The sequence below is a fragment of the Rhipicephalus microplus genome, chromosome 5 (genome assembly GCF_043290135.1).
Source record: "Rhipicephalus microplus isolate Deutch F79 chromosome 5, USDA_Rmic, whole genome shotgun sequence".
Lineage (NCBI taxonomy): Eukaryota > Metazoa > Arthropoda > Arachnida > Ixodida > Ixodidae > Rhipicephalus > Rhipicephalus microplus.
In genome coordinates this window covers 190,317,936-190,344,857 of record NC_134704.1, presented here as the reverse complement: position 1 = coordinate 190,344,857, position 26,922 = coordinate 190,317,936, and the positions used below count along the sequence as shown (strand labels likewise).

The following is a 26,922-nucleotide window of genomic DNA, read 5'->3' as shown; positions in this document are numbered from 1 at the left end:
GTCTTAATGTTTTAGAACTGCCATCATAAGGCTGACTACGCCTACTGCAAGTCAAAGGCATCTTCCATGTTCTGGCAGTCAACTCGGTCGTGTGCTTGCTGCTGCCACTTTGTATCAGCAAACTTCATAATCTTGTCAGCGTACCTAACTTTCTGTCTTCCCTTCGCCCACTTTCACCCTCTTGAAATTCAGCCGGTTATCCTAACTGACGAGCAATTCTCTTTACTTCGTGGAACCTGCTAATCCCATGACCATTTCGCCCCACCGCAGTGGTCTAGTGGCTAAGGTACTCAGCTGCTGACCCGCAGGTCGCAGGGTCGAATCCCGGCTGCAGCGGCTGCATTTACAATGGAGGCGCAAATGTTGCAGGCCTGTGTACTCAGATTTGGGGGCACGTAAAGAACCCCCGGTGGTAGAAATTTCCGGAGCCCTCTACTATGGCGTCCCTTATAATCATATGGCGTTTTCCGGACGTTAAACTCCACATATAAATCAATCAATCATGACCATTTTTTCTTAATCTCTATCACCTTAGGATTACACCTGTAACTTTCTTTTCAGTAATAATGGATCGCGATTCATCCCTTGAGATACTCAGCAATGCAGTTTCGTTGGCGAGCCCCGCCGCGGTGGTCTAGTGGCTAAGGGACTCGGCTGATGACCCGCTGGTCACGGGTTCGAATCCCGGCTGCGGCGGCTGCATTTCCGGTGGAGCCGCAAACGTTGTAGGCGCGTGTGCTCAGATTTGGGTGCACGTTAAAGAACCTCAGGTGGTCAAAATTTCTGGAGCCCTCCACTACGGCGTTTCTCATAATCATATGGTGGTTTTGGGACGTTAAACCCCGCATATCAATCAAGTTTCGTTGGCGAAGCGCCAGTGTTTAAGGTAAGTACGGTATTCTCTGACTCTTCCGATTCCAGGCCTTTAGAATCCTGATGCATGTAGCATTGAGCAGATCATATCCCCTTGAACCACACCCTTCTTTGTTGGTATGCTGTCGCTTTCTTCATGGAGCCCTATAGGGTAGTTCATCTACTGTGGAGTTCTTCGAAAATATTTATGCTTTATTGCCCTAATTCAGTAGTGTCTACATGACATGCAGTAAAAGAAATTGTTGGCCGAGTTGGTATGTATCGATGATATACCTTTTAGGGCGCGCACAAATAGTGCTAGTCTGTATCTTGTGCTGTTTTTAGTGCGCGCTAAAAAGTAATAATATGACTCCTGATGTTGTCACAAAAGCACTAGGACGCAGGCACAAAAGCAGGGCGTTTACTTCCTTGATCAAAGGCCAAAAGCACCAATACCAGAGCATGCGCCCACAGAACTACTTCGTTATCCTCCTCAGAGTGTGGCCACTATATTTGCTAGCCTACCTTGCGTCAATGTCTATTGAATCAAATGCCTTCTCGCGATTTAAGACAACCTATGCTGGTTGGGTGTATTCCAAGCATTTTTCTCTCTCCTGATTGATAGTATGAATACGGTTGATTGTTCAGTAGCCTATTCGAAATCCTGCTTGAGCCTTTGGTTGATTTCATTCTGATGTTGTGTTAATTCTGTTAGCAATTGCATTCGTAAATATCTTGTATATGGTGGAGAAAGAAGTAATCGGCCTGTTTTCTTCAAGTACTTGTCGTCCTTATTGTTAGGCATTGAAGGTGTTACTGTTAATAGGAATATGCGCCTCCATCTAGCAGCATAGAAAACACTCGGTTTGCTATGATCGTGCTTCTAATCACTGCTGTGCTTCTGGATGGTTCTTCACGCCACCTTGCTGCTGACGACTGAAAAATTCTCGCAGAACCAATTACCTTCTTCATATTTGGTGGAGGGAGCTGTTCATCCCCGTCGCTACCTCCTAGAGTTACGCAGCCGCACAATTTCACCCATCATATCTCTTCAGCAAACTAGGAGCGCGGGAGGAACACATCCAGGAACCAAAGACGAGGCACACAGTACGAGCGCTGTGTGAGTCGATCACTTCCATCCTGTTGCAATATATTTCACTCATCATGATTGACAAAGCCCACACAGCGGCGCTTCCGCCTTTGTTCATCGCATGCCCTGGGCATCCTCAACTGCGGGGCCCGAAGGTCTTCAGTGGCGCAGATGGAACTGACCGGCGTGGAAATCTGGCTCAACGACTTCGAACTGTTAAGCTAATAGAAGGTGGGATGACTTCAACAAGCTGGGCGACGTCGTGCGCTATCACACTTCGGCATCGCCGAACTATGGTACAACAAACAAAAACACAACATCCTCACATGGAGCGTCAAGACATCTGAAGTGTTTGGTTGGCCGGCTGCCAGCAGCAGCGCGCGAAACAGTGCTTGCACGTCCACTCACAGCAGATAGAAAAAAACTTCATAAGCTACAATGAGGACGTCGCGGACCATTGTAGACGCGCCCGCGATAACATGCTCGAAGCTGGCAGGATCCAGCAAATCTTCAAGACCATAAACGACGGCGCGATTTATATGCTTTTGGCTTGAAATTCATGCACCGTTTTAGTAGTTATTAGCTTGAGTTTGTGCTGCGATGAGCTGACGAAGAAACGTGCTCTGACTCAGCAACTTCCGCGGGGGGGGGGGGGCGAGTCGGTGTATGACTATTCATGACCGTTCATGAGTCGGTGTATGACCATGCATGACCATTCTGTTTTGCTTTAGCAGGTCCGAAAATTCGTTCGTTGGGAAGTTGTCTGCCAACTTCCTTTACTGCCCTACACTCACGAGCCTACCTCCCGTCTGCCCGCCACACTCTGGACTGTCATTTTCGAGCAGGTCTCTCAGGCTGTTCCCCTTACGCACTACGAGCTGCCCCAGCCACACCTGTCAACGAATGCGCCTGCCGTCCAGTCTGTGGCAGCTTTTGTCACCTGTCCGCAATTTATGCAGTGGGCGGCCACGCCACTCACGTATGCACAGGCCTTGCGTACGCTTCCGCAGCCTCCGTACACCAGCACTCACAGCCTGTGCAACCACACGTTGCACAGGCTGTGAGTGCTGCAAACTGCACCTTGCGAGGCACCACCAGTCATCCATCCTTGGCGGACGCCTGATCATCGTTCCCTTTGTTAGGCCTGCTACCCTTGCACACACGTCGCCCATGATTGCCGCCGTCACCTTCATTCAGCGATGGCACGCGGAGGTTGCAATACAGCGGCAAGCCATTTCCCTAATGCGTTGTGGTATAGTCATGATGTCATGTCCCTGCTAAGAGGCCTTACTAGAGCACTGCGTGGGCCCGGGCCAAGCTGGGCCGGGCTGGGCCGGGTAAGACTATGTTGACCAGGGCTGGGCTCGTGTCGTGCCCGGGCCTGAGTCAAGCCCTTATTAGGCAGGATATTATATACAGAGTAGTTGAACGAAGGTGTTCAATAATATGTAACATTGCAGAAAGTAGGAATCTGCGTGCTACCTGCGACGTTCTCTCTACTTTGACAGAAGGCCTCTCTATATGGTACAAACAATAATTCTGGCAGTAATAATACGAATAAAAAATCCCAGATACCACGTACAATGGGGATCAATAATATTTATAATATTTATTTTATTTATTTGATACTGTCAACCTCGTGCTTGAGGTCTCAACAGGAAGGGTGTCACAGAGTACTTAACGTTCACACAAAAATAGAGACGAATAACCAACAACGGAAAATTAAGGAACAAACAACAGTGACTATACACATAAAAGTCAACGAATAAATGTTCACAACAGAATTTAGCGCGCACTACAACAAAAAAAACTGTCTGATGCTTTTTCGAAATTTCCGGACGTTGTTTGTTGCACAACCGCATTGGGTAAACTATTCCACGTATTTATTCTGTCTTGGAAGAAGGAGTGGCGGAAAGCATTCGTGCGTGTGAAATGAGGTTGAATTGCTCTACTAATATTAAGACAATCACATCGCCTTCCAGGAGGCTGAAGATATAAATCCTTATTTTTGTTTGCCCGCTTATAATCTTAAAAAAAAATTGTGGCGATGTTCGCGCCTGCTCAAGCTCACAGACTCAAGCTCACAGGACTGTGACGGAGTGTGTGCCTTGGTATCTACCGCATATGAAACGGACAGCTAATTTTTGTATTTTTTCAATTTTTGTCCACAACACCTTCTGGTGAGGCGACCACACATTACTAGAGTACTCTAAGACAGTACGTATGAATGTTTTGTAAGCAGTTAGTATTACATCGGGTGTGGCATGTTCCAGTTTTTTCTTTAGTAAATACAATAATTTGTTTGCCTTAGAACAGATGTTATGGAAATGTGAGCGCCAATTCAATGTGTGCATAATACTAACTCCTATATTACTAACTCCTAGTATATGCGAAGCTCAAATAAGTAAGCTTTATATATGTCACTTTCTTATCCACACAACGTTACGAGGAAGCCGTACACTATGCTCTACATAAACGCATATCGTGATTTTCTTGTTTGGACGTGTCATATACCTTCATCATTCATTCACTTCACGTAATACCGAATTTGGTGTATGAGGAACTAGTAAAACGGCCACGAAGACGGAATGAGCGCTGCATGTAGTCGATTTTACATGACACCAACGTCGTGTTCATCATGTTTGGACATGTCATTTAACTTCGTCGTCTTTTCACTCACATGTAAAAACACGGTATAAGTGGAGCTAGCGAGACGACCGCGAGCGCGTTATGAGCGCAGCATGTCATAATATTTTACATGACACCCATGTCATGATTATCATGTTTGAACATGTCATTTGCCTTCGTCATCTATACAATTGAGGTCGTAACAAATTTGCTATATGTGAAGCTAGAGTAACGGCCGCAAGCTCATCATGAGCGCGGTATCTTGTCATGTTGTTACATGAAAAGCATGTCGTGAAAGTCATGTTAGCACCAGTCATATATATTCACATTTATTGACGTTCTTGCACACCAAAACTGGTATATATGAAGTTAGTGAAACGAATGTGTGTGCCCTATCAGCTTAGCATGTGGTCGTGTTTTCATGACACGCTTCTCATGATCGCCAAGTTTTGGCGCGTCACTTACCTTCTTCGTCCGTTCGCTTCATGTTATACCACATTTGTTTGTGAAAATAGCGAAACGGCCACGAGCGCATCATGAGCGTGGCATATAGTCTTGCTGTTACATTGAACGCATCTCGTGCTTATTATGTTTGCATCACTCACATACCTTTGTCATTCATTAAAGTCCCGTTTTACCAAATATTTTATGTGTGAAGCTAGCGAAACGGCCGTGGGCGCGTCATGAGCGCGGCGTGTAGTCATGTTGTTACACAAAACGCACCTCATGATTTTCCTATTTCCACCTGTCACATACATCCGTCATTCATTCATATTACGGAGTATCAAGTTTGGTATATATGAAGCTCACGAAACGGGCGCGAGCGCATCACGAGTGTATCAAGAACTCATTACTCACATGCTTGTCATGATTTCCACGATAGCGTCTGTCACTTGATTCTGCCATGCAGTCAGGCCATACGATACCAGTTTTGCGACATATGATGTGAAAGAAACCACCACAAGAGCAGCAAGACCGCGAAATGTACATCATGGCATCGATTACATTCATGTCATAATTTTGACGTTATGAGCAGTCACTGATGCCTGTCATACAATGATGTGATGCCATACCAATTTGGCATCGATGCCATTATAGAAATCGCCAGGAGAGCTAAAGGTCGTAGGCGGATAGATAGATAGATGAGATAGATAGATACATACATAGATTGTTAGATAAATAAATAGATAGATAGATAGATAGATGGATAGATATATAGATAGATAGATAGATAGATAGATAGATAGATAGATAGATAAATAGATAGATAGATAGATAGATAGATAGATAGATAGATAGATAGATAGATAGATAGATAGATAGATAGATAGATAGATAGACAGACATGCTCTAAGTCGGCGAAGTTTGCTATCAAATGCTTCGCACTTGGAATCAACTATCTTTTTTACACAATTTAACGCAACAACTTTATTATTCAGGGCGCTTTCGAATTGAATGATAGACGTTCGGGGCGTTGGTTTTGGAGTCGCCCACTAATTTAGCCAGGTTCCAACACTGTGCGGTTCATAGCAACAGCCGCCTTTCAGATTTTCTAATATGGTCTATAGACTATTCTTTGGAAGAACCTTAATTCACCCGTGCGACTCGATTGGCTGTTTGCACTGGCTAAAAATATAATTCTTTAAATTTAAATATTTACTGCTGCAAATATTGTTTCTACACTTGTGAAGTTGCTATCTTCTAAAAGTAAAGAAAACGCTGCAGGTGGGACGCTCCTTTTTCCTATGTTTAAACCATAATAGACACATTTCTTGAAACACCCTGTGTCTTGGTTTATTGACGTGTCTGCGCTGTTTGGGCTTCTTTTTTGTGGGGTTTAACATCGCGAAGCAACCCAGGTTACGTTAGATGCCGTTGTTCAGGATTGAACTAATTTAGACCACCTGGAATGCAATAGCATGTACAAAAAAGGGACAGTGCAAGACATATAGAAATTTCTTTGTCGGTATGCTACACGTAATTTTAAGAAACTCGTAATAGAAATTTACTTTTTTAATTGAGTAAATTAGGCTGTAAAATATTGTTATTAAAGGATTGCCAGGTGGTACTGCTGCAACAGAAACGCTACACTGCTAACGTTATCGTGTTTATAAGTAGTGTGCTTTTGTATCTAAAGAACATTTTCGAGTATACAGGTATGCTGGCATAACCGCCACGCTTTTTCCGCCTGCGTGCTGCATCGACTCGTCTATGCGACTGATGAGCCAGGAATGGCTTTAGATCTGTTTTTCATAGAATTTAAAAGTGCGAAATGTGGTGTCACTCTTGCCACAAGAGAGCCCATTAATGGAAATTTTGCCAATTTTTGCTGCAAGGAAAGCAGTTGCCAATATTAAGCACTTGACATATAACCAAAAAATTTTAGAATTCAACTAGAATACCCATGATGGAAAAAAAAATTCTTGCTTAATTTGGCTCTATTTTGTGTTTCTCCTATTTCGACAATAATTACAGTGTCATTGTACACTACTCCTGCGCCACCACGAGCTCGGGATTTTTTCATTGCTTCGGACTTCTTTCTCCAATTTCTGCCGCTTGTGGGTTTTAACAGATGAGCGACATACATCCAAACTGGACACATGAGCACCCTTTCTTGTCAAAAATTTAATGTATATAGATTGGACGCGCTCAGCTTATCTTTTCTTGGTGTCTGTAGAAGACCAATCTGCTTGCGTAACATAGTTTTGCAAGCTTCATAGTTGCTTCATTTCAGACCTGAGGGGCCACATGCACTGCTCACCATACACTTATTAAAACTCCAAGAATGCCTGTTACTTGGGTCATCGATGTGTCTCTGGCGGACATGTCGCATCTTGTTTACTCTGCTCGTTTTCTTCCCCAACGTAGTCGTCACTGATTTTTTTTCTTTCTTTCATACATTGCCTCCAACATATTCACTGCTGCTAGCTGAAAGCCTGCTACCACAACCACAATTCGATCCCCTGTTCGCACCCAGGCTTTTGGCAGGACCAATTCGTCTGCGTTCATCTGTGCGAATGTATGCTATGTAGTGAACAGCACTGCACAGAGCACTAATATAGGCTCCAGAGAGATTTCCCCACATTGTATCTGGTTCTGAAGAGTCGGGAAGCCGGCCTTCATCTCCCCGAGCGGTTGCTTGCACTCTGGGACACCTTTCTGCAGCGAGACCATCATGCAGCGTGCCAAGAACAAGCGGGCGTCACGTCAAGCCCGAAGCACGATAATTGTCGAAGAGTTTAACCAGTTTATCTGATTTACACAGTATGATGTTTTGATGCTTCCCGTCCTCCACAGCCGTTTAACGGTGGTGTAGGACGGGAAGCGTCGGCGGTGGAAGCCGTGTTAAATGGTGAGCTGGGAACCTTTCTCACAGACGATCAAGCGGCAGAAGACAAGGATTCCGCCATGCAATAGGAAGACGCTGCTACCAGCACCTTGGCCCATAAAATAGGAAACGTTGTGATTCGATGTGACGCTGGGGTATACATAGTTTTCTCGGCCCCAAACAAAATAAACAACCTATGTACCAGAATAGAAGGAAAACTAGCGCAAAAAGCGAATGGTAGAAAACGAGAAGGATGCAGCATGTACCATAGAACGTCGTATGTTAAGTGCGAAACAGGTGTTGTAGATTTGGTACCATTGTCCTGTGGCCTCATTTACGTAGGCAGACGGTAAGATGTGTCAACACCAGGTTGCAAGAGCGTAGGGGATCGATGGACGCAAAAGTCAGTTCACGCGTGCCCAAACATTGCAGCTCGTGCAGTTGCGACCAATTTTTTGCGAGGCAATTGTTTCATCTAAACACCCAGATCGGACCGCCAGAGAGCTGATAGAGGCGTTTCACATTACGAGAAGCGGGAAGAAATGCATAAGCGCCCGCTTCCTCACGCTAACAGAAAAAATTACGGCATATTCACGGGGTGAATGATGATGAACGGGCGAAGCTCCGGAGGGATTCATCGGTAAACTGTGAATCTTCCGTGTAATTCGCCCAGTCGATCATCATGTAAAGACGTGAGAAACGCTGTGTGTGTATATACACAAATCAACTTTTATTTGTTCTTAGACGATGGATGGCTTGCGATGTCCCTTTATTATGACGGCTTTATGGTCTGTGCCTTGCGCTCTCTCCGCTGTGCAGCCTTATCTATCCGGCGACTCCGAGCGCGCGCCAACAGCGAACGGATTTTATTACAACGCTCCCCCTAGCGTACGTCGCCGCACTAAATCGAACGATTGCCTTCAACCAATGACACGCGCCATATGTGACATCATTCCTATTTTATAAGATCTCGCGTCTTTCATTAACTACAAGTACCGCTTTCTAGTTTATAACATCTTGCATCTTTTCATCATCAGCTACAAGTACCACCATCTAGTAAACACTACAACAACTAAACGAGAGGTGGCTACATACAGGAGACGGTACCGCCATCGAGTGAACACTGCAAGAACTAAACTAGAGGCGGCTACATACAGAGGACGGTACCGCCATCTAGTGAACACTGCAAGAACTAAACTAGAGGTGGCTACATACAGGCTACAGGGGACGCACAGCCCACGCCCTAAGGAGCTTCGCCCCTAAAATAATTATCATACCTCCCTAGCTCTCTGAGGATCTGGTTTGAGGCTCGTGTTTTGTAGCTCTTTTTTGGTTTTTGCTGTTTCACCTGTCAGGTCACGTGACAGAAGTGATATATATATGTACCTACCTTTCTTCCGAATGAACTTTAGTTGCGAGTAGGCGCTCTGGTCTGTGTATGTCCTATTCTAATGTCCGTGTTTTTGTGCGCGCCCTCATTTAGTTAAAAGTTGCTGTCCCAAATTTGCGCTTCTCTTCCCATGGCGCAACAATCTGCAATGTGGCCACGCTGGAGTGTTGAAAACACACGAACGCCGTTGACATTGGTACTACTCGCGCGGCATGTACAATTACGTACGAAAATTTTGACAGTGCTGTCTTGACTGCCTACGATGTAAATCGCCGCCGTTACGTCCCGCAGATGCATTGTGGTCGCTTCCACGCCATGTTAAGTTCTTTTATCGCGTTGGGGTTGATCTCTACAGTTCTATTCTAATGACACCAGATGAAAATCGCTCCATTGTAGTTGGTGACGACCATCTAACACGCTACGCCGAAACAGACGTTTCGTCGAGTGCTACCGCTAGGGATGTCGCCACTTTAGTCCTACATGGATTCATAATTCAGCATGGCGTGCCTCAAAACTTTCTTGATTGCTGAGGACGCGCTTTCCTCTGTGAGGTTGTTGAAGCTATGCTTTCTGAGTGCAACATCATTCATCAAACAACCACGGCCTGCCAAGCACAGGCTCACAGCACACTTCAACCGCATGCTGGGTGATGTGCTTTTAATGTACGTAGCATCTGACCATGGTTACTGAGACCTTGTCCTTCCTTATGTAATATTTGCACCCAATCCCGTCATACAATCAGCTACGACATTTTCACCTTTTTTTCTGCCCCATCGCGGTGGTCTAGTGGCTAAGGGACTCGGCTGTTGACCCGCAGGTCACGAGATCAAATCGCGGCTGTGGCAGCTGCATTTCCGATGGAGGCGGAAATGTTGTAGACCCGTGTGCCCAGATTTGGGTGCACGGTAAAGCACCCCAGTTGGTCAAAATTTCTGGAGCCCTGCATTACGGCGTCTCTCATAATAAAATAGTGGTTTTGGGACGTTAAACCCCCCATACCAATCACCTTTTTCTCTCCTTCATAGAAGCGACCTTTCACATACTATCGACACACTACTGCCCCACTGCCTTAATGCGGCTGAGTGTAAATCTCCGACGTCGCTCGACAAGCTGAAGCGTGCCACCGGCTTGCTCGCACTTTCACATCGCATGATTAGCAATGCCAGAAAGAAAACTGCGACACTAAAATCCAGATCTTGGTTATGTCAACGGGTCTCCCGTATGGTTATCTGTCCCACACCACACTCTGGGACAATTCCTCTAAGGTAGTTTCAAAACACGAATGGCCCTATTGAGTCTTAGAGCGAACCTCTCTCGTGAATTTTATTCTCAAGCTAGTTGTTCAGTCGGATGACATGCGCCAGTGTGGACTTGCCACGGTCCATTATTCCCGCCTCGAGCCCTATAATGAGCTTCTCCCTGAAAACATCTGAGGTCACCAGGATGTTTATTTTTCTGCGGATGCAATTGTGAAGAAGATGCGCTTCCATTCAGCAACATTGCTGACGCTCGGCTAACTCGTCTCGTGCTTCAGATCGGTGCTGTTGCGTGGGGCAACAGTTCTTCGTGCGGCCTCGCCGCTCACGAATATAACGTCCTGGGAGAACCTCGAAACCTCTTCACATTATTAGCATTTTTTTAAACATTCTGGTACCCTCCCTGTGACGTCTCATAATTTGGGTGGCCGGTTTTTCTAACACAACCTGTCCTCCGTCGTTCAGCAGACCTCATCCTACTTGACCCTTACCACCAGCTTTGCCTCTTTGCATTCCCTCCAAGGCTTTCATAACTTCTCTCAATTCTGGTGGGATGTCATCTGGGTTACTGCTAGTTTTTACGTTATTGTCATGGTTGTCCCAGCTACCGTAAAACTCCTCCGTTACTTTAACTATCCCATCCGTATTGACAAATACTTTCCTTTTCTTGTTCCTTAGAGCAAACATCTGGTTCTTGCTTATCCCAAATTTTCTCTTCACCGCATTGACGATTATTCCTTTTTTTTAAAGCATGTTCGAGTGTATTTATAATATGCCTTCTTACATTGGTCGCTCCACGCTTATTATTCAACTTCGAAATCATCTTAGTTCCATTTTGTCTGTTTGGTTTCAGGATTTGATACCTTGACGTTTTTTGAAGACGTTCTTTGTCTCCTGGGACAGATTGGTTTTGTCCTGTTCAGTCACCGTACCCCCACACCCAGAGCACACTTCATAATAATACTTGTCAGATTATAATTCAATGCGTGACCGCTAAAGACACTTTCTTCGATAAGAGTTAGGTATCCGTTCTGAAGCGAGGCTTTGCATTCCTGTTTTTGCCTTTTAAAAATAGCTCACTCAATTCATTGTTTATAATAACACACCGCAACTCGAATCACCCGTTGCGTTGGAATGTTTGAGAGGACGTAAACAACACTGCTGGTTTTGACATATTGGCACAGAGCTCAAACATTGGATTCACTATTCGGTGGATTGTCAATGTCGTCACCTACAAATCGCTTGTGCGACGCAGTTACCAGCGACGAGCTGCACAACGTACAGAAGGCCCTTCAGGCGGAGTACTGTCGTTAGCCGCATAATTGCGACTCAAAAACTCCCATCCGTGGATGACATGACGAGAACATGCTGGTAGCACACGATATTCAACAATATACAAAATATCTTGGAGAACAACGTGGCATGTGCAGTCAGCTGATGACCGATTATGCTGAGCAGAAGCAGTACAAACCGACACCCCCTTGAAGTCGGAGTAACGCTCAGAAGCAGGCGGCAAAACTTTGAAACTGCCTGATTTCAGCAGCGTCAGTAACTGTCACGCACTTTGTAAGCTCTTCGTTTCCTATTTACTCCTACTAGATACTCTCCCTCTTTCCCACTTCAAGATAGACAGTCAGGCTCACAGATAGACAGATAGATAGATAGACAGACAAAGAGACACACACATATATATATATATATATATATATATATATATATATTGCCACGTTTTATTTCCCAAGCTTTTGTTATCGTCCCAAAACACCACACGATTGTCAGCGCAAACCGCGCCTGCAGTTTTCGAGAGGGTTCCGGACTGTAGTAAATCATTTCGATAAGACCACGCCCACTGTGCGAATGGTACAGATTGTTCTGAATCGTACGCCGCCGCCAGCGGTAGCGCTAGAACATTCGACAGCGGGAGTATAAATGCCGACGCGCTTCGCCGCTTGTCAGTTGTTGATGGAAGGCCGACGCTCCGTTCGCCGCTATCAGTCCGAGACTGCTATCTGTGCGAGACTGCTGCTGTAATTGGACTTTCCGTTTACCGGGCACAGGTTCGCCCAAATAAACAGTTATATCCCAACACGAAGTCTCCTGTCTTCGGCCACGTCACGACCCCGTGACATCTGGTGGAGGTGCTGCTTCGTTCATGTACCGCACGCCCCCGTCAAGCCGTGAACCCAGCCCACGTCGCGGAGAAGACACCGACGCCAACCAGGAGCAGCGAACAAGCCGCCGACAGCAAGGGCTACCACCGGAGTACGGGATTCTAGAAGACAAGGCGCGGAAGACCAAGGCCATGACCGCAACTGCAGCGACAATGACAACCGCCGCATCCCCGCCCACGATGGTCATGCATCAACCCAGGGAACCACCAATTTTCCATGGGTCATCGTTCGAAGACCCGGAGTCCTGGTTAGAAACATACGACCGTGTGGCCGCCCTCAACCACTGGGACAGCGAAGAAAAGCTCCGGCGTGTGTACTTCTACCTGGAAGACACCGCAAGGACCTGGCTAGAGAATCGTGAGTCCACGCTCCGAACGTGGGATGTCTTCTGCGGCGCATTTCTGAAAACGTTCGCGAGCGTCGCTCGCAAAGAAAGGGCCGCTGCTCAACTAGAGACCCGGGTTCAGCTACCGAATGAGAAGGTTGGAATTTTCACAGAGGAGATGACCCGCCTATTTCGTCACGCCGACCCAGACATGCCTGAGGAGAAGAAAGTTCGTTTCCTCATGCGAGGAGTCAAACAGGAGCTCTTCGCGTGACTAATGAGGAATCCACTGAACACCGTCCAAGAATTTGTATCCGAGGCGATCACCATCGAAAAAACCCTTGACATGCGCACCAGACAGTATAATCGTCGCCTGACTCCAGAATGCGCTGCTGCTCAAACCAGTGACCCCGAAAACCTGCGTGAAACGATCCGAGCGATCATGCGGGAAGAGCTGCGCAAACTGTTGCCTTCGGCGCAACCTCAAGTGGATTCGATCGCCGACATTGTGCGAGAAGAAGTTCGGCAATCACTTCGAATTCCCCATACACCGCTGCCCGAGCCAGAAACTATGAGCTACGCCGCTGCAGTGCGCCACAACGCTCCTCCCCGTCCACGCAAAAACGCCGCCCCGTCGCACTTCCGTCGCCAGACACCACCGCCGCCACCACCCTTACTGACGACCTACCGTTCACCAGCGGGCCAGCGCAGTGCGCCGAGGAAAACCGACGTTTGGCGCACCCCTGACCACCACCCACTGTGCTACCACTGCGGCGAGGCCGGGCACACTTACCGCCGTTGCCAGTACCGACAGATGGGACTGCGTGGCTTCGCCGTCGATGCACCACGTCCGCAGCCAGGAGAACGACCACGTGATATCGCCGACTACCTGACAGGAACTCGGTGGACACCACGAAGCCCTTCGCGTTCGCCGTCGCCCAGCCGCCGCACGTCACCGCACCACCGACAGTACTCTGGCCCAACGCGGGGCCGGTCCCTAGCCCGTATCCGGGAAACTAAGGGCAGCAACCGGTGGAGGTGCGGTTGCTGTGCGACGAACTACCGAAGATCCTCCGACGACGACGACGCCGCGACGGAGCTTTCCGAACACAACGCCAACCAGGCAAAGCCCTGACGGCGAAAGATCACTTACTGAAGGTGGCCTGACGTCGCAACATGGAAGCAGCGGAACAAGCCGACGCAGCCGTGACCCGACGCCACGCCCTAACTGTAATGCGAGACGGCGAACTAGCGACCTCGACGTTCTTATCGACGGCCACAGTGTGACCGTTCTCGTTGATACTGGAGCCGACTATTCTGTCATCAGTGGGTCGTTCGCCGTGAAGTTAAAGAAAGTTAGGACAGCTTCGAAAGGCCCTGAAATCCGCACAGCCGGAGGTCATCTCGTAACGCCTGCAGGAGTCTGCACAGCCAGAGTCACCATTAACGGCCGTATTTATCCTACAGACTTCATAGTCCTACAGCGTTGCTCGAGAGATGTCATCCTTGGCATGGACTTCTTATGCCTCCATGGTGCTGTCATCAACCTAAAAACAAAGTCGATAACGTTATCCACAAAAGAAGCACTATCGCCGCGCACGCCGTCTGGACACCATGCCTTGAATGTGCTGGAAGAACAAGTCACCATTCCGCCTCGCTCAAGCGTCTATATTTCAGTCGGCGCTCCTGAATCACCTGACTTCAAAGGTGTCATTGAAGGCAGTCAGCATCTGTTGGTCACCCGAAATATTTGCGTCGCAAGAGGAACTGCAGAGCTGCGGGGAGGCAAAGCAACGGTTATGCTCAAGAATTTCAGCATTGAGTACAAACAAGTAAACAAAGGAACAACGGTCGCATACATCAAAGAAATTGTCGAAGCCACCAGTGCTTTCGCTCTCGCCGATTCTGCGGAACCTGCTCAGAGGAACCAAGCCCCTCCCATAGCTTTCGACGTCAATCCCAGACTTCCAAACGATAAGCAAGGACAGCTCAAGGCCCTGCTCCTGCAATACGAAGATTGCTTTTCGTCGTCATCGAAAATTCGGCAGACCCCAATCACGAAACATCGCATCATAACCGAAGAAAATGCCAGACCACTCCGTCAGAGTCCGTACAGGGTTTCGACGCGAGAACGCGAGGCCATGAAGAGACAAGTTGATGAAATGCTGCGAGACGACATTATTCAGCCGTCCAAGAGCCCATGGGCATCCCCCGTGATGTTAGTGAAGAAAAAGGATGGGACCCTACGTTTCTGCGTCGATTATCGCCGCCTGAACAAAATCACAAGAAAGGACGTGTATCCTCTCCCACGAATAGACGACGCACTTGATCGGCTCCATAACGCCAAGTACTTTTCGTCAATGGACCTCAAGACTGGCTATTGGCAAATCGAAGTCGACAAAAGAGACCGAGAGAAGACGGCGTTTATAACACCGGACGGCCTCTTCGAGTTTAAGGTGATGCCCTTCGGCCTTTGCTCAGCGCCTGCAACTTTTCAACGCCTTATGGATACAGTACTGGCAGGATTGAAGTGGCAGACTTGCCTTGTGTACTTGGACGACGTCGTCGTGTTTTCCTCCAGTTTCGACGAGCATCTTCGGCGCCTTGAAGCTGTACTTCAAGCCATCAAGACTTCCGGACTCACACTGAAGCCAGAAAAGTGCAGATTTGCGTATGAAGAGCTCTTGTTTCTGGGGCACGTTATCAGCAAGTCTGAAGTTCGTCCTGATCCACGGAAAACAGCCGCCATCGCCAACTTCCCGCCGCCCACTGACAAGAAAGCCGTGCGCCGATTTCTGGGCCTGTGCACCTATTATAGGCGGTTCGTCAAAAACTTCGCCCGCATCGCCGATCCTCTCACTAACCTTACCAAGGCCGACGTGGAGTTCAAGTGGGAAACGCCACAGGAACACGCTTTCTGGGAGCTTAAACATCGCCTCCAGACGCCTCCGTTACTTGCCCATTTCGACGAATTCGCCGAGACAGAAATACATACTGACGCAAGCAGCCTAGGTCTTGGCGCCGTTCTTGTGCAGAGGGCTGACGGACTTGAAAGGGTTATTAGTTACGCCAGCCGATCGCTATCCAAAGCAGAAGCAAATTATTCCACAACGGAAAAGGAGTGCCTCGCCATCAATTGGGCTACGTCAAAATTTCGCCCATACCTCTACGGCAGGCCCTTGAAAGTTGTGAGCGACCACCACGCCTTGTGTTGGCTAGCCACTTTGAAGGACCCTTCAGGTCGCCTCGCACGATGGAGCCTGAGACTTCAAGAATATGACATTACTGTCATTTACAAGTCCGCAAAAAAACACTCTGACGCCGACTGTCTCTCTCGTGCGCCTGTCGACCAACCGCTACCCGACGACCCGGATAACGACTACTTCTTGGGAACGATCACTACCGACGACTTCGCTGAACGACAGCGGGCCGATCCGTAACTTAAGGCCCTAATAGAATACCTCGAAGGCAGGACCGCCGAAGTCTCGAAGGTATTCAAGCGTGCACTTGCGTCGTTTTTTCTACGAAACGGTCTTCTACAAAAGAAAAACTTTTCACCGCTTCGGGCTAAGTACCTCCTTGTGGTGCCTTCAGCTCTGCGGCCAGAACTCCTGCTGGCCCTGCACGACGATCCGACGGCAGGGCACCTCGGTGTTTCTCGCACGCTCGCGAGGATACAAGAAAGGTACTACTGGCCGCGTCTTACCACTGACGTCACTCGTTTTGTGAGGGCATGCCGGGACTGTCACCGACGCAAGACACCGCCGACAAGGCCAGCGGGACTTCTGCAGCCAATAGATTCACCTTGCCGACCTTTCCAGTAGATTGGTATGGACCTACTGGGGCCGTTCCCGACGTCGGCTTTCGGAAACAAGTGTATGGTGGTAGCTACCGACTACCTCACCCGCTACGCCGAGACAAAAGCCCTGCCAAAAGGCAGTGCATCCGAGGTAGCTAAGTTCTTCGTCGAAAATATCGTCCTACGTCACGGCGCCCCGGAGGTCCTTATCACCGACAGAGGAACGGCATTCACTGCCGACCTAACTCAAGCGATCTTGGCATACAGCCAAACAAACCACCGCCGGACGACAGCGTACCACCCACAGACCAACGGCCTCACCGAGCGTCTAAACAAGACGATCGCCGACATGCTGTCAATGTACGTCGATGTCGAACACAAGACGTGGGACGCCATTCTTCCGTATGTGACCTTCGCATACAACACGGCGGTGCAGGAGACGACGCAGATATCTCCATACAAATTGGTCTACGGAAGGAGCCCGACAACGACGCTCGATTCCATGTTACCCAACGTCACCGACGAAGAAAACCTCGATGTGAGCGAGTACCTTCATCGCGCCGAAGAAGCCCGACAACTTGCGCGGCTCCGTATCAAGAATCAACAGACGACTGACAGCCACCGTTACAACCTTCGACGACGCTTCGTGGAATACCAGCCCGGTGAACGTGTTTGGGTGTGGACGCCGATACGCCGACGTTGACTAAGTGAAAAGCTTCTGCGACGGTACTTCGGACCGTACAGGGTGGTTCGACGTCTCGACCCACTTGATTACGAGGTTGTCCCCGACGGCATCACGAACTCTCAACGTCGCCGATCGCGACCTGATGTCGTCCATGTCGCACGCCTAAAGCCGTTTCATGAGCGTTAACAAACTGAAAGAGTGCTTTTTTGTATTATTGTTGTATTGTAATTTATTCATTGTACTTTCTTGCATTATTATTGTACCTTCATCTTTAGTTAAAGCATCGAGATGATGCCTTTTTCAGAGGGGGGCAATGCCACGTTCCATTTCCAAAGCTTTTGTTATCGTCCAAAAACACCACACGATTCTCAGCGCGAACCGCGCCTGCAGTTTTCGAGAGGGTTCCGGACTGTAGTAGATCATTTCGATAAGATCACGCCCACTGTGCGAATGGTACAGATTGTTCTGGAACGTACACCGCCGCCAGCGGGAGCGCTGGAACATTCGACGGCGGGAGTATAAATGCCGACGCGCTTCGCCGCTTGTCAGTTGTTGATGGAAGGCCGACGCTCCGTTCGCCGCTCAGTCCGAGACTGCTATCTGTGCGAGACTGCTGCTGTAATTGGAGTTTCCGTTTACTGGGCACAGGTTCGCCCTAATAAACAGTTAAATCCCAACACGAAGTCTCCTGTCTTCGGCCACGTCACGACCCCGTGACAATATATGTATACATATATATATATATATATATATATATATATATATATATATATATATATATATATATATATATATAGCACCTCCACCACTTCTGAGGAACCGGTTTTTTTTTGGCCAGTCTCGAGCTAAATCACACTGGTGATGATATTTTTAGATGAAGAAGATGTACAGGTGATGATGATTACAAAGAGAATAAAGAGTCATTCGCTTGTCGCGCTCACACTATATATATATATATATATATATATATATATATATATATATATAGACAGACAGATAGATAGATAGAGCCTGAAGATTTCGCTCAAAAATGAACTGGATTTCAAGGACGAATATGCCTGGAGAAATTGAGCAGTGCATCTCGACGTTGCTATTTATTCCAGCAAAAACAGAAACAATATCCTCGTGCCTCGCGCCATCCCTCGTTCGCTTTTTCTAGTGCGTGACTGTTCACAGATTTAACCGCCCGGCCGCGGTGGTCGAGTGGCTAAGGAACTCGGCCGCTAACCTTTAGGTGGGGGGATCGAATCTTGGTGTGCTGCATCTTCAAAGAAGGGGAAAATGCTGTAGGCTCGTCTGGCCCCGGCTCGTCTGCTCATCCATAAGGTTAACAGATGCACGGGTCAAAGTGCCATCATCGAGCATGTTAGTGTTGAAGTCATCACCAAGAATAACTTTTTACTTGTGAAAAGAAGCCTGCTCTAAATGTTTTTCAGTGAATTCTAAGAAATTAGACATGTTGCCAGTAGGCGGTCGGTAAATCACGACAAACAGAATGTTGTCTGACTTAACGCTGAGCATTTCATATTGGGGCGTGGTGCAGGTGAATTCCTCAAGCACATCGCTATGTATGCCGCGCTTAACATGCAGTGCAACGCCACCACCGCGTTTTTCTGCGCGATTAACAAAGAAGTGGCTATACCCATCTATGATAAGCATTTCACTGTGTTCTTGATACCATTTTTCAGAGAACATAATAACGTCAAATGAAAAAGTAGACTCGGCAAGAAACATTGCTAGAATATCTTTCTTATGAGCGAGTGAACGTAAGCTCACTTGAAGGGCAGAAATATTTCTCACGTGAGAAGGCATTGATATTTCAGATGGTAGGCTATTTTTCAATACATTGTGCAGTCAAAAGGAATATGAAAACTTTTAGATTTCGTATACCGTATTCTACGCGATCTTTTGAAGGTCAGCTTCCAAAGCGATATCAATATGGATTACACTGCTAGCCTCAGTTTTGCGCGCAAGTACCTTTCCGTTTCGCGTCCAGACAAAGCGTAATTGATATTCACGTCTTCTTGCCGAGGCAAGTGAAAGAAGATTCTTCAACGCTGGGCAGAAACGCTCATTAACAAATACTCTGGCATCGTCAGGAATTACAACCTGGTTATTTCGCACCCTGGCCTTCCGCGCCTTCTCAAGGGCAGTGTCCCTCTTCTGTACGCTCTTGAACTGAACAATTATGTTAGACTTTCCAGCTTATTGGGTGGGCACATGGTGACAAACCTTCAATATCAGAAGGTACTATTGGTTCACCAAGTACATCACGAATTTTTCCAACGAGTCCTGCAACACATTCGTTTTCCTGTTGTATAAGCGCTTTATTTCTACGTTTGACCTGCGCGAGTATCGCTCAGGTTGAACAACTCTCTTCTGAAGTTTCTGAATGATGTCATCATTTTCTGTGCACTTAGCACGTAGTTCTCCATTAGCCTTTCTCAAGGCTTCCCTTTCCTTTGTGGCCTACCTAAGGCGCTTTTTCATGTCCTCGAACTCATCGCTCATAAACTTGACACTGTCTCTTAAAGACTTCATTTAAGCACGAAGTTCAGCACTTCACTTCAGCACGACATGGTGGTTCAGGGACGGTAAACTCCACATATTTATAATTCCTTCAATCCGCCAGTTCTTAACTAGGTAGATAGATAGATAGATAGATAGATAGATAGATAGATAGATAGATAGATAGATAGATAGATGAGCGAGTGAACGTAACGTAGATAGATAGATAGATGGATAGATAGATAGATAGATAGATAGATAGATAGATACGCTGAAAGTGCCTTTGGTTCTTGTAAAAACGCTTCATATTTGAAAAGTGACCATATATGGATCTGATTTGCATGGCACAATAGCTTTGTCTTTCACCATCAAATAATCTAAAGCTAATGCTCAAGAAAAGTTGTGAGCATTCCTCTACATTGCTCAGTTGATTGAAATAAGATAACTCTTAGAAATTGCTTGCTGGCTCTCACGTCGTTGCACTGACTAACAGCACCAAACTTTTTTTTTTCAGAATACAGGCCTGAACTGGCTGAAAGCCTTGACGCTGCCACGCGCAACGAAAGGCAAAAACAGCGTTTGCATGTCACTAAGCATGGTGGCCCTCTTGTTCAAGATCTCCGGCACTGTGGATCACCTCCAACCGGGAAATGCTTGCTTCGAGGAAATCTGGATGAACTACGCCGAGGTAACGCTTTAAGGCTGCCCTAGAGACACGCACACGTATGCTTCTGTAAAATTTACTTTTTCAACTAAATATTACCACCAATTTTAAAGGAATTACAAAGTGTAGCGGTTAAACATTTCAGTAGAGAAACGATTGAAACACAAGCATTTGACTCCTAGTTTGCATGTATATATATAATGCGGTAAGTTTTATTAAGAAAATGCGAAAATAAACGGGTATTCACGTATGAATGCATATTCACTAGCCTCATTATGCATTGTAAGCAAAGTTGAGAAAAGAAAATTTTTCTTGGTTGTCAGCTGTCTATTGAAAAAAAAGATGGTTCGAATGTGCTGAGTTATAGCGAAGAAAAACCACGCAAAAATCTTGTATGCCCTCTCTTTTCGAAGATGATCTAACTAGCATGAAGGGAAAGGTGCGACCGGTGTGATTTCATAGCTTTCATTATTGGGGCAATGGTAAAAAAGTATGAATAAGACATAACCGGAGAAAATTTTCGGCACTAAGTTCAAGGTGGTAAATGTTGTATCAAACCTCTCAGTTTACAAACGCAACACTTCTTTAGACGAAAAGCACCGGTCACCAACCATTAATAATTGCGCGCTGGTCCTCGAATACAGAAAGGGTACCAAAACGTCGGAGCTGATGCTCTCTCCAGGCTACCCATACAGAGATTATCCCGTGATGCATCAGACGAAGAATTTATCGGTCAGGTTTCTCCAATAGTTATTATGCAAGAACTGCAAGAAGCAAGTGCTAACGATCAAATTCACGACTACCTTTTTATGGACAAAAAGTCACTGTCAAGAATGTCTACGTTACTTTTACGTGAAAATTGAACTGTCTGTCGTAAGTGACATCCTATAGTGGGGTGACAGGATTGTGGTGCGTGCGACTTTGAGATGCCGTCTTAGGGATCTCGCCCATGAGTCACTTCCAGGCGTGGCGGAAGCTGCATCCGAGCCTCTAGCAGAGAAGTGGTTTTTTCCTTGCAAACAAGGCTCGTGAAAGTGTGCAGGAATTCACGGCGGAAGTCATCTAAGGTGTTTGAAGTGATGAAGTTCAGACGATTAGTTTTTATGCCAGGTTCTTGCACAGCCTTCGAGGTGGAAGAACATGTAACGCAGCTTGTCTTCGGTGGTCCAGTTGTTAAAAGCGGCGATATGGACGTAAACCTCGATCCTGGTTTTCGGGTCTTTGAGTGCTAAACCAAGGAAAGTTGGGGGGGTTCCTTAGGTAGCCGTAACAAAATTGGTGCAGGTGGCACGGGGGCTGTCATGGTTTTTGTGATCTCATTGTTGCCATGGCTGATATCAGATTTCTGGTTTGTCGGTTCTTTTAAGGTAAATGCCCGTGCTCGGGTGGAAGACCTTGTTGCCGGTGGCTTGCTCGAACGTCGAGGTTGGCGTGGATGTTGCTTTAGAAGTTGGTGCTTGGCTCACAACTGGAGGGTGCCGCGCGGCACATGCGCTGGAAAGCACCTCCACCAGACGTCATGGCGATGTGATGTGGACGAAAACAGTAGACTGCAGGTCGAAGATGAAAGTGTTTATTTGGCTGAACTTGTGGCCCGCAAACTTAAGGTATATTACAGCGATACACACTGGCACTGACAGCGGCAAACAGAGCATCGGCAGTCGACTTACTGACAAGCGGTGATGCGCGTCGGCATTTAGACACGCGCAGCTGAATACTCACGTGTTATCGCCAATGGCCACGTAGGTTGCAGAATAATGTGTAATGTTCGTGAAATGGGCGTAGTCCTAACAAAGTGATCTACTGAAACTGTAATTGTCTTGTACAGTAAAAACTTTAACATTTCGAAAATGTCTGTGACTTTGGTAAGGAGCGTTAAAAACTGTGTATTGTACGCTCTGAGGCAAGAGATGTTTTTTTTGTATTTTCTTGTGTTGTCCTCCCCAGACCAGTGCATCATGGATCAGAGACGAGAATAATACATCTTTGTATAAAACATTGTTAATTGAAAGAAAGAAGGTAAAGAGATGAACACTCATGAGGTCCATTACCTTTCATCTTTGACCTTTGAAATAAATGATGTGAGCATCCCAGAACAAGTTACTCAAGAAAAATACGCCTAGTGTTTTGAAAGTACTGAAAACTTTTATATAAAAATTTTTGAGTAGTAATGGCAAGACTGCATAAAATTTGCTTCGTGAAATAAAGCAGCCTTAGTTTTACTGATGTGCAGCTTCAGATCATTGTTAGTAGCACACGAGTGTATGAAATGAAGTGCTTTTTTGTCTGTACCAAAGGACAGCAACGTCCAAGCCAGCGAAACACAATCTAGTATAGGCGTAGAGTATATGCTTTGCCGTACAATCAATGTGAACGATGTCTTTGATATAAAGAAGAGGGAGAAAAAGGACAGAAACATGTGCTCTGTGTGGAGTCATGGGCCACGCGTCTGACAACTGCGAAGCACCGGCACACTGAGTGAACTGTGGTGGAAATCATGCCGCATACTCTCGCTCCTGTTTTTTTTAAGAAAGGAACAAAGATTATCACATTCAAGATGAAAGAAAACTTCACATTTGAAGAAGCAAGAAGAAGGCCCTCGCCCCTTTATGGCTCGACATATGCTGATGCGGCGCGTCAGCAGGCAGCAATGCACCAGCTTTCGCCCCTCCTTCGGCCTGCGCAGAGCGAGCCATTGGCTGTGGCGCCTGCCCCCGAGGCGGCAGTAGTTGTCTACTCCGCCAACTATTGAACGGAGACCAGAGACTCCACGGTCCTCGGAACTCGACGCCTGATCTCACCAGGCGAGGACAAAACTTCGCACAACCAGCTCACATGTGCGGGCATACAGTGCCTCTGAGAAGGCAATGAATACGGTGGCACCCCTGGTGTCGAAACAGCAGCGCGGCTGCCTGGAGTGCGCTAAGAGTACTAAAAAGCCCGTAACAGGGCCTGATGACAGCCCTCTTATTTGAGCTCGAACGATTAGCTTAAACAAGTCTTTCCCTTAAACTACACACAGAACTACTTTATTTCCAATAGGGAAGCACAAATTATACATTGGAGCGTCAGAGGACTGCCTAAAAACCTCGACGACGTCCAAGACCTCTTACACAAACACTCACCAAAAGAGGTGTGTGTACAAGAATCACACCTAAAATCCTCCAATACAAATTTTCTACGAGCTTAGGTCATATTACGAAAGGACCGAGATGATGCTGTTGCGTCATCCGGTGGCGTGTCCATTAAGGTTAATGAAGGAGTAGCGTGTACACAGTGCACTCCAGACATCCCTTGAGGCGGTTGCTGTCCGAGCAGTACTTCTAAACAAACTCGTCACCGTCTGTTCTCTGTACATACCTCCGCCCCACCGGCTTCGAAGACGGTAATTCCAGTCTCCAAGCGACGTTCCAAGCGACGTGTTCTATGGTAAAACACTGAGTATCGGAATGCGTTGCTTCCGAACTTACCGACAGCCGACAATCTTGACAGCTTTAAGAAAATTGAGTCTCAAGGCAGGGGAACGCGTTGACAGTCCAGAAGAGAAAGCTGGCAGAAGATTTTATGAGAGATCAATACACAAGACGCTAATGTCTGGAACATGGTTGGTAGGATAGCAGGAAGACGACTGCACTCACTCCCACTCGTAAACACACATTGTGACAGCTTGGAAGATCAGGCGAACTTCCTGGGCGCACACTTTCAACAAGTGCCAAGCTCGTCACACTACCTTGATGCTTTCCAAAAATAAAAAAGAAGAATATGTCAGCAGAAACTTTATTACAAATGTAAAAATACCAGGCATAAAACCAAGCTTTCAGCTTAGCTGAGCTCAAAACTTCACTAAACTCCTGCAGTAATTCCAACCCTGGTTCCGACCGTGTGCTGTATGAAATGCTGAGAAACCTTCGAATCGAAACGCAAAATCTCTACTGTGTTTGCACAATGCTATCTGGCTTTCTGGCACTATCCCTGCTTCCTGAAAAGAGGTTAATATTTTGAAAGAAAGCAAAGACCCTTCTTCTGTTTCGAGTTATAGGCCTACTGCACTTACAGGCTGCTTGTGAAAACCTTTCGAAAAAATGATGAACTGCCAACTTTTATATTTCCTTGAAACAAACAATTTGGTCCACCCATTCCAGAATGGATTTCGAAAGGGTAGATCCACCACCGACCACCTTGTTCGTATCAAGGCACCTATCAGAGACGCTTTTGTCCACAAACAGTACTTTGCTTCTGTGTTCCTCGATATCGAAAATGCTTATAATATAACATGGTGCTTTGGAATATTTAAAGAGCCGTACCACCTTGGCGTGCATGACAGAATGCTTACTAGAAATAGAAAGTTACTTCTCAAACCGGACATTTCGTGTCCGAGTGCGCAGCGTTTTTCTTCTTTCGAACCGTTTGTTCAAAATGCAGTAGTGCCACAAGGTAGTGTACTTAATTGCACACTTTTTATTATCAATTTGAATTCTTGGCGCTTGTCCATCCCTCGCAATACGTTTTATTTCACATATGTCGACGACGTACAGCTTCGTTTTAAATCTTGTAATCTGGCCATGTGAGCGGCAGGTTCAGCTTGGTTTGAACAAAGTATCTAATTGAGCAGAAGAAAACAGGTTCTGACTGAAATAACAAAAGAGCACGTGTGCCTTCTTCTCTAGGAAGAGAGACATTCGTTCCGAACCGAATGTTCAACTTCATGGGGAACGTCGTTCTGTTAATACTGAACACAAATTGTTATGCCTAACCAAGGACACAAAGCTAACCTTCTTAACACATATCAATTATTTTAAAAACAAGTGCATAAAATCAATGAACGTTCTAAAGGTGTTGTAACAAACGATGTGTAGAAGCGACAAGGCTTGTTTAATGAATTTATATAAATGCTCATACGTACCCGCCTAGACTATCGGACAATAGCATATCAGTCAGCGACACCTCCTGCCTTTAAAATGCTTGACCCTGTTCATCATCTAGGCATCCGTCCCTACGGGTGCTTTTCGCACTAGCCCCGTAGAAAGTCTGTATACATGGAATCGAACGAATGTTCGCTCTACCAACAAAGATGTTACATGTCTTTTAATTATTATCTTAAAAGTGAACGCAGACGAGGTACACCCTTCACATTCGACAATTATAGAAATGCCAAGTTCAGCTGTATTTGAAAAACGGCCTTCTATGAGACAGCCCTGTTCTCTCCGTGTTAGGGGCCTAGCGAAACAAACTGGTGTGCCACTTGAACACCGTTTGATGGCTCCCGCAGTATGCCTGCCACCGTGGCAGTGGCAGGCGATAGATTGCGACGTGTCTTTCCTAGAGCTCACCAAGCACGCGCCGACTGCACATATTCAGACATACTTCTTAGAACTACAACATAAATACACATGTGCTGAATTCTTTACGGATGCTTCAAAGTCAAACACTTCTGTCTCGTACGCAGCCGTCGGCCCATCCTTTTCGGAAGCCGGTGTCCTGCACTTTGATACAAACATTTTCACCGGTGAAGCTTATGCGATACTTGTGGTCGTTAAAACACATTAAAACACATTAAAACACAATATAAAAATAAAACTACACAAGCCAATAGTATATACAGATTCTTAGGGTAGTTAAAGCTCCGAAAACTCTTAAAAAGCTCAAACACCTGGTCCTTGTCTCGCTTTATTCGCTCTTATGCACAGTCTGCTCATTCAAGCAGCATGTTGTATTCTGTTGGGTTCCAGGACACAGCGAAATACAAGGTAACTTTTTGGTGGACTAGCTAGCTGGATCCGCCAACAAAAGCACTACCAATACGTTGATACCGATTCTTGCACTTAACTTGAAACCTTTTCTAAGACGAAAGCTCAGGGGTTATTGGCAGATCACATGGGACACACACAGAGGTAATACATTGCATGTCATCAAGCCACAACTTGGTCATTGGCCGCCGGTATCAAAATCAAGCCACACAGAAGTAATACTTACAAGGTTAAAAACAGGACATACACACGCAACACATTCATTTCTTCTGTCTGGTGTTGAACCACCTCTTTGTGATAGACGTGGAGAAGCGCTCACCGAACTTCAGAATCTGCTCCAGTGTAAAGAGTTAGAAACGCTAGGAAGACAACACATTAACCTACCGACAACAGATACAACTTCATCCTGCAATGTTCGTCGGTAGGAAGCCACTTTTCACACATAAATCGTTGTAAGCTTTTTTGAAAGAAATTCGTAC

The 26,922-nt window shown here is 46.5% G+C and overlaps 1 protein-coding gene across 1 annotated transcript in view; it reads left to right on the top strand.

The window, feature by feature from the left end:
- Positions 1-26,922, top strand: part of LOC142818071 (uncharacterized) — a 294,427-nt gene that overhangs the window by 255,578 nt on the left and 11,927 nt on the right. Inside the window, exon 9 of the mRNA XM_075896326.1 lies at positions 20,547-20,720. Coding sequence (XP_075752441.1) covers positions 20,547-20,720 — 174 coding nt within the window. The remainder of the gene's footprint in view (positions 1-20,546; positions 20,721-26,922) is intronic.